The sequence below is a fragment of the Bidens hawaiensis genome, unplaced genomic scaffold, assembly GCF_021521415.1.
Source record: "Bidens hawaiensis isolate Kalapana, Puna unplaced genomic scaffold, B.hawaiensis_p1.1 tig00005019_1, whole genome shotgun sequence".
In the NCBI taxonomy this organism is placed as follows: domain Eukaryota; kingdom Viridiplantae; phylum Streptophyta; class Magnoliopsida; order Asterales; family Asteraceae; genus Bidens; species Bidens hawaiensis.
Window position 1 is genome coordinate 1,802,698 of NW_027491318.1, and position 9,267 is coordinate 1,811,964.

At 29.5% G+C, this 9,267-nt stretch overlaps 1 protein-coding gene across 1 annotated transcript; it reads right to left on the reverse strand.

Moving 5' to 3' along the window:
* Positions 1–6,687: 6,687 nt before the first annotated feature.
* On the reverse strand, positions 6,688–8,929 carry LOC143628523 (pathogenesis-related thaumatin-like protein 3.5). Its single transcript, XM_077098093.1, has 3 exons — positions 8,839–8,929; positions 7,793–8,456; positions 6,688–6,820 (listed from the first exon to the last, which is right to left on the reverse strand). Exons 1-3 carry the CDS (start codon positions 8,912–8,914, stop codon positions 6,694–6,696), a joined length of 867 nt encoding a protein of 288 aa, XP_076954208.1. The 5' UTR covers positions 8,915–8,929; the 3' UTR covers positions 6,688–6,693.
* Positions 8,930–9,267: the final 338 nt, after the last annotated feature.

Here is a 9,267-nt window from a genome sequence, read left to right on the forward strand (position 1 = left end):
TTTATAATCATTCCATTAATTGTATGCTTGAGGTTAGGATTATTGGATTTTAATAATCTAAATTTTGTTTCATTGGCTGGGGCTATACCAAACTTTAAGAATAGTGCTAAGTTTCGACTTATTGACCGGCAACGAGCTTTTAATTAACGAGGTTAGATTCCGTTAATTTTTTACAACGTATACGATGATGAGGTGGCAAAAATATTGATGTGGACTACTAATCTGGTATTTTTTTTTTGTAAATTAAAATTAAATTTTTCTAAACGAAATAAAGAATTGAATCACTTTTTTAACAAAAATAAACGAACTACATTTCTAACCAAAATAAACGAACCGAACCATTTTTTTAACAAAAACAGATGAACCGAACTACTTTTCTAACCAAATTAAACGAACTGAACCAATTTTTTTTAACAAAATTAACGAGCCGAACTTTTCTAAAAATATAAATGAACGGAACCACTTTTTTCTAACAAAAATAAACGAACGAACCACCGCCACCACTGCTCTAACATGAACCACTTCCGACACGAGATGTGTTCTGACCCGAACTCTCTCGACCTGCCTTTATCTTTCTTAAAAATGTAGTTCGGTTTGTTGATTTTCGTTAAAAAATGTGATTTGGTTCGTTGAATTTCGTTAAAAAAAAGTGATTCGGTTCGTTGACTTTTGTTAAAAAAAAGGTTCGGATCATTTATTTAGTTAATAAAGTGGTTTATTTTTGTTAAAAAAAACAGTTTGGTTGGATTATTTTTGTTAAGTGGTTCGGTTTGTTTATTTTGGTTAAAAATTTAATAGTAAGTTAAAAACAATTTTTTATCACATAAGCAGTCCACATCATCGCACACGTAATCATCCACGCCATAAAAACTAACGGAATCTATCCCCGTTAGTGAAAAACTCGTTGGCGACCAATATCTTGAAGCTTAGGACTTTTGTGATACATTTCAAGTTTGATTTAGGGCTAGAAACAAAATTTGAATTATTAATATTAAAATACAATATTAGGTTAACTAGTTTTAGAGCCCGTGTCACACATGGGATAATTCAAATTATAAAATTATAAGTAAAACAAATAATTAAATAGCGTATATGAAAAAATATGTATTACATATATGCTTGTATCTATACAATGTGAACATAAATTGATTTTATTTATATCACAAAATGATTTTTTTAAAACTTAATAAAAAATGTCCGTGCAAAATCGTACCCGAGAATGCTTCTTTCTATTGAAAAATTCATTATCGGTGTCATATATGTATAATTGAAAGAATTTTGGTTATGAACCAATTTCGAAAATAAGACTTCTAATACGATAGTAGTTCTAACCACTCAGGCTAAATACAAAAAGGCGTTACCTTTATTGATATATTTATCAATTTACCACCCATCAAAGGAAAATAGGATATTAAATTGTAGCAATGGATGTTCTTCAAGAACTTTGTTTTTCTGAGCTACACCATAAAAAAGATTTTGATAAGTTTCAGAGGGCTACTCGACTTTATCATAACGACAACATAAAAAATACATGTTAACCATTCAATTTTGTGAATATTTTGTTTCATTTGAGCATATTTTTGCATGACATGCTTCCCATACAATGTTCTAAACACCATTGAAAGAAAAATTAATGTTGACATAAATATTTCAAAATTGATGAAAGTTAGAAGCATGGGGGTGGCATGTCGAAAGTGTTCGCAATCTTTTCTTAAATTATAATAGTTGAGGGAAAAATAGTCAATTTGCCAAATCTCAAAGCTTTTGATTATTTCAAAAATGCCCTTAAAAATAAACTTGAAACCCGAATCATGTTTAAAATTCTTACTTTCATATTTTTGACATTTTAAAGTTAACACTTTGAACCCATAACAAATTTGACAATAATCTATTTTGCATTCTCAAACTTTTAAAAATACTCAAAATTTTCATTTTTGACCCGTAACAAATTTTGACCTAAATGTAGTTAACTTGTACCAAACAAACTATTTACCAACTTTTGATCTATAAAATCAAATTTAACTTCCACAAAAAAACCCGAAACAATTTTCATTTGAGAAACATGATTTGTTATTTATTTTTGGAACTCACCAAGTATTTTGAAATATATAGTAAAATAATATATTAATATTTATATTTATAAAAATATATAGATATTATATAAATATAATGTAAAAGGAAAGTGAATAATTATTGATTTATTATATATATTATGGTATATTATTTTTGACGCGAAAAAAATTGTGAGAATTAATCAAAATATGACGAGTGTCTGCATTTATTTTACTTTAGTAGAATACTAATTTTAGAGCCCGTGTCATACACGGGATAATTCAAATTATAAAATTATAAGTAAAAAAAATAATTGCATATCGTATATGAAAAAAATGTATTACATCTATACTTGTATCTATACAATGTGTATATAAATTGATTTTATTTATATATATCACAAAATGATTTTTTTAAATGAACTTAATAAAAAAATGTCCGTGCAAAAACATACCCGAGAATGCTTCTTTTTATTGAAAAATTCATTCTCGGTGCCATATATGTATAATTGAAAGACTTTTGGTTATGAACCAATTTTGGAAATAAAACTTCTCATACGATAATAGTTCTAACCACTCAGCCTAAATACAAAAGGAGGTTACCTTTATTGATATATTTATCAATTTACTATCCATAAAAGGAAAGTAGAACATTAAATTGTAACAATAGATGCTCTTCAAGAGCCATGTTTTTCTTAGCTACACCATGAAAAAGATTTTGATAAGTTTTAGAGGGCTTCTTGACTTTCCCATAATGACAACATAAAAAATAACATGTTAACCCATTCAATTTTGTGAATATTCATTTGAGCATAGTTTTGCATGACATGTTTCTCATGCAACGTTCTGATCACCATTGAAGGAAAAATTAATGTTGACATAAATATTTCAAATTTGATAAAAGTTAGAAGCATTGATAGGCATGGGGGTGGCACGTCGAAAGTGTTCGTAATATTTTCTTATATTTTAATAGTTGAGGGAAAATAGTAAGTTTGTCAAATCCCGAACCTTTTGATTATTTCAAAAAATGCCCTTAAAAATAAATTTGAAACACAAATCATGTTTAAACTTCTAACTTTCATAATTTTGACATTTTAAATTCAATACTTTGAATCCATAACAAATTTGACGATAAATCTATTTTGCATCCTTAAACTTTTAAAAATACTCAAAATTTTTATTTTTGACCCGTTACAAATTTTAACCTAAATGCAGCTAACTTGTACCAAACAATCTATTTACCAAATTTTAACCCATAAAATCAAATTTAAGTTCCACAAAAAACCCGAAACAATTTTCGTTTGAGAAACATGATTTGTTGTGGATTTTTGAAATTCACCAAGTATTTTGAAATATATTAGTAAAATAATATATTAATATTTATATTTATAAAAATATATAGATATTATATAAATATAGTGTAACAGGAAAGTGAATCATTATTGATTTATTACATATATTAGGGTATATTAGTTTTGAAGGGAAAAAATTGTAAGAATTAACCAAAATATGACAAATGTCCACGTTAATTTTACTTTATTAGAATAGATATGTAGGTATATGTTTTGGAATGTGTTGTAGGTGGTTTATTTAGATAACCTTCTTTTTTCCATTTTGCTGCCATAAACAAAATTTGAATTATTAAAATACAATATTAGGTTTATTTATCCTACGTCGAGAAAACTTAGATAACCTTCTCTTTCCAATTTTCATAAATAATTGTTTCTTCTCTTGCATTTTCTTTTTTCTTTTTAAGCGCTGCAATTTCTTTTGAACATTTCTCCTTGCTTTTAGTTAAGACAATATGATATTCGAGTAAAACTTTGGATGCCACATTTTCTTAATAATGTGACTGCTATATGCATCTTTATGTCTAGTAACGTTATGTTTTTTTACAATATTAAAATTGGTATTCCTGTACATACATCTTCCTCAACTCTACATACAGGCAGGCATGCCATATCATTATATATATAACTAGGTTACTGACCCATGCGCGACACGGACGGAAATATAGAAATCGTCAAGTAAATACATATATAATTTCAAACGACAAGTTATTTTTTAATATATTTTTTGAGACAACAACATAATTTTTAATTGTAATTCATATTCATACACAAAGTATTGAAATGTATAAATTTACAAAGAATGACTTTACATAATAGAATGCTTTACGAAGAAAATTTAAAACTTTTAAACATAAACTTCATAAACTTTAAAAAATAATATTAACACAAAACAAACAAACTTCACTAACATTAGTCTGGAAAGCAAGCAAATCAAAAAATAAGTATCAAGGAAAGATTCCCGATAAGCATCCAAGAACGATCAGGGCTTCTTTTCTTCATGGATTGGGAACACAATTGATAGCATAAACATTCATACACCAATCTAACAAACATAGTGACTAATTGACTACGAAATCTGTTTTTACACTTCATGTGAAAACTCTTCTACCCTAATAAACTAAAGCACGCCCAAAGTGTATTTAAGAACCAGAACCAAATCGAAAGCTTTTTAAAATGACATGCTTTGACCAAAATAAATCGTTACGTTTTGAGAATGACCCATTTTAACCCAAACTAAATCGATATCTTCTAAAATTGACACGTTATGACCCAAACCAAATCGACACGATTTTAAAAAGACCCGTTGAAACCCGAAAGAAATGGATACCTTTTTATATTGACTTGTTGACCCGAGCCAAAGCAAATCGAAACATTTCTAAAATGACCCATTTTCATAATAAAAATTGAAATAACACACTTGAAGAAGAAAAATAAATGATAACACATACAACGTATAAAATGGATGAAATATATTGTTAGTTGACTATAAAATCAAACTCAAATGCATATAATTATCCGTATATTTTGTGTGCCTTGAGATGTATAATGCAAACAACCATCATATTTAAGTAAAAACAAAGTGATTCTGGCGGTGCTCAAAGTTTTGGACCAAAATACACATTGGATTGCTGATTTGTAGTGGTCAAATTATTGCGCATTTCATATTTTGAATCACTAAATTATTATCACTTTGATTTTACTTAAATAGTAAAAGCCATAGTTGACTATAAAATTATTATCACTCATTTGTAGTCATAGTTGACTACAATTAAATAGTAAAATTATTTCGCATTTCATATTTTGAATCACTAAATTATTATCACTTTGTTTTCACCTATAATAGTAAAAGTCATAGTTGATTATAAAATCAAACTCAAATGCATATAATTATATGGTAAAATAATTGCGTATTTCATATTTTGAATCGCTAAATTATTGCCACGCCCAAAAATAGCGCATAGGCACAGTAATGCATATTCATTTTAATTTCGTTCCAAACTTCCTATTAATAAGCTTGGGGGGTCATAGAAATGATTTCATATTAGTCATTCCTGCTATGTATTTAAGTATCTTATTAGTGATTTTAATTAATTATGAAACGCTTGTGATAAATTAATTCTTATATTAGGACGATATATTTGTGGCATCATTTCCAAAATCAATGGTATATTTGAAACTGACTTCACATAATTATTAAAACTTATGTGAAAAAAATAGGAAACTGGCTATTACTACCAAAATATATTATGAAAAGTTGAAAATAATAAGAAAGATTGCCTGTTTGAAAATCTAACAAAAACATGGATCGTAAAACACAACAAACATAATGGTTTGAAAAATTTAATCTTCAACCAATCAATATAACATGCAACCCAATCAAATTATAGACATAATCAATCATATATTTAAATACCATATATAATATTATGGATAAAAAAAACCAACTTCGGACATAGCATTTCATCTAACAGTTGGCGGGATTCAACTTAAACTAAATCCCTAAAATCAATTTATATCATCTATCCATAGAATTACATAAAAGAAGCAATCTGTAGGCAGTAATTGTGCAGCATGATTCATACCTGAACAAAATCAGAGGTTGATGAAGAATATTAGAAATGGCCGATCAGTGAAGCAATCTGTATGCAAAAATGGTGAAGAATGATTCATATATATTTCTAGGTTAAAGAGTATTAGGAATGGCCGATGTCAACAGACGGTGAAGAATGAAACTTGTTGACTTTTATTAATCAATAGGAGGAGTAATTTTTTGAGGAGAGTTAACGGGCTTTGTAGAATAGTAACTTATAACATTAAAACTGGTCAAGAGAATTGAAATGGGTGGTGATTTTTTTAATTTATTTTTGATTTATTAGATGTTATATATGGAAAAAAGTGAATTGAACCAATAGCAAGTGGCCATTTGTCAAAAAAAAACCAATTTTTTTAGTAGTAAAAATAGATAGATGTATGTGGTTTGCAAATGCCATACATGTCGTATAACGTCATACAACCATCATATTGTTTGTATGACTTTAGACATAACACATCGTCACATTTAGTGCCGCTAAATTATACAAACTTGTATAACACATCACACGGGCTTTTGTGAATAATTTCGTCATGCTATACGAGTCATATAGGGTCATACAACACTTTTGACCTATTAGAACTTGTAATATTAATGGTAAAAGTGGCGTTTATCGTTGTCATGTCACGTCAGTTTTTAAATATTTTTATTATTTTTATTGTGATAACAAAATAAAAGAATATATATAAAACCGACATGTTTACAACAACATTGATAAACAAACTATTAGAACGACCATCAAAGTTAACGTCAAGCTCTTTGATAACCCCATTGTGGACCCGCTACAATGCAACCTGTTGTTGTGATACGTGCATTGAGTCCGGTTCCTGAAACATAAAGCAAAACATGAGTCCAACCAGCATAACAAAATTATAGATAAATGCTTGTTTTGTCTACACTCGTTTTTACTAGAATGGTCAGCTTGCTTTGTGAGATATGATTATAATACTGTCGGGTCAAATTAATAAAATCAATGTTTATTGTTACCCATAATGTAAATTTTCATTTTAATACTTAGAAACTCCAAAATGTTTTAGAAAAGATTATTATTAATAATGGTAACAATATTTCACCAATTAACTATTTATAAATAACGAAATAAAAAATTGTTTCCTTTGTCAACCGGGCCTAATACACTACACCACCTTTATTCCTAAGTTCCTAACCCAACCCAACCCAACCTAAACCAACACAACATTTAATAAAAATCTAATTTTTCTCTCTTCAATCTAAATCTATAAACTACAGCATAACTCAACTTTTTACTCCACTCGCAACCCCACATAAATCAGTTTTCTATTAAATAAATATGCTTTGTGATTCTTTGAAATATATATAAAAATACATTTTTTAGTATAATAAGTTTAGTATTGAAACCATATTAAAAAAATCATAGATATCTTGAAATAAGTCTATTTTTAATAAAATTTATATCAGAATTTTCATAAAAAAACTGTGTTTTAGATTTTTTTAAAAGTTAAATATGATAACTTACTAAAAAGTCAATTCATGTGTGAAATTAATTGTTAGAAAGTAAATGAAAGTTTAATATGGACCAATAGGTGTCCGTCATGCGTCATTATCTAATATTAAAAATCTCACAACCTAAATCAACCAATATCGGTGCATCAACCGGGTCACCGTTTTTGGTGACGTTTTCTTTTCTTTATAATTTCTTAATCCAATCAAAAGATCACTAATAGTCTAAAAACAACTAGTTTCAACCCAAACTTCTGTTATAAACCTGCGTAATTGGACTAATAAAACTATATCAAATAAAACAAGGAAGAAAAACATACTTTGCTCCGCAAAACGTGATAATATAATCAGCCCCGGAACAAGTGAAAATGCTTGTCGGATCATCATAAGCATAACTATACGAGGTCGGGCATGCTTCTTTAAACTTTTTGGAGTAATACGTTGGTTGGCATGTCGCGGCGTTTCCATAAACACCGCGACAACAATATACATCCGTATTAAACACATCACACGCGCTTCGACAAGCGGCCACCTTACCACCCGCCTTAACCGAAAGTTCTGACGGGCAGTTTTTCCGTAAGTCACCCACGCAACCCGCAACGCTACAATTTCCCTTTCCATTAACCGGTCTAACGGACATTGGTAAATTGAAGCCATCGACAAGGCTAACATCGTAAAATTCCAATGTTGTGAGGGTAAATTCGGCAAGTGTAGCTGGGGTTTCACCCGAGGCGGTACATTGGAGCGACGAGCCACATCGGCCGGTTAGACATGTTCCATTGCCGTTGGAATCGAAGTTGCACTTGGTTCGACCCCATATTCGACCCGACCAGCCATCGGGTGCGATGTGGACCCGTGATTCTTTGGCTCGCAACGCGTATCCTCCACCACCGAAGTCCGCCCCGGGAGTGATCGCGGGCCAAATTGTCTCGTCACAATCGTTAATTATGGTGAAGACTCTTGCACAATCCGACAATATATTTCCTGTAAATATAGCATTTAAAGGTTATAAATATCTGTTCCATAAACCTTAAAAGATATTTGTTAACAGGTGATACTTTACACTTTACGCTATTTATTCAAAACTAATTTACACAAGAAACTTAGGTATTATTATTATTATTATTGTTATTATTATTATTATTATTAAAGTAGTATATATCAGTTTATAACTTTTATGGGTTAATTCAATCATCACCATTTAAGTTAAACTTGATCTCAAACAACTAAATCATGTTGTGTGACCGATAAACGTTGCCAATCCATGTTGACACATATAACGTCGTAATCGATCTAATTACATGACCTATATTTAGCATTTGTGTAAATTCGTTAGAAATTTGTAAATGTGGTTTAGTGATTGTACCTGAGGAAAGTAGCAAGATCCACAGGAAGAAGACATGCATAGAGCTTGAAACTAGTGGTGCCATGGTCATGAGCATGTTTAGAGAAGATGAAATGAAAGGATATATGCTAATTATTAGGGGGGTAAAACGTAAACTACATGCAAGCGGTTTGGCTTGTGGTTATAAAACTGGAATATCTTTATGATTTTAAGTTTACAAAACAACTTTATGTCCAATTCTAACCCCTTGTCTCAAGTCTCAAGCTTGGTAGATTCGATTCTAAGCTTCCATAAGAGATTAAATGATAATATTAAGTAACTTGAGCTAAAAAAGAGTTGACGAAAGTTATAACAAAAAGTATTTAAATTCAAGTAAATGCATAAATGATTTTGAAGGTTAATATTTGGATTGAACAACTTTTTATGATTGAGGTTAACGTTTCGGTTTGC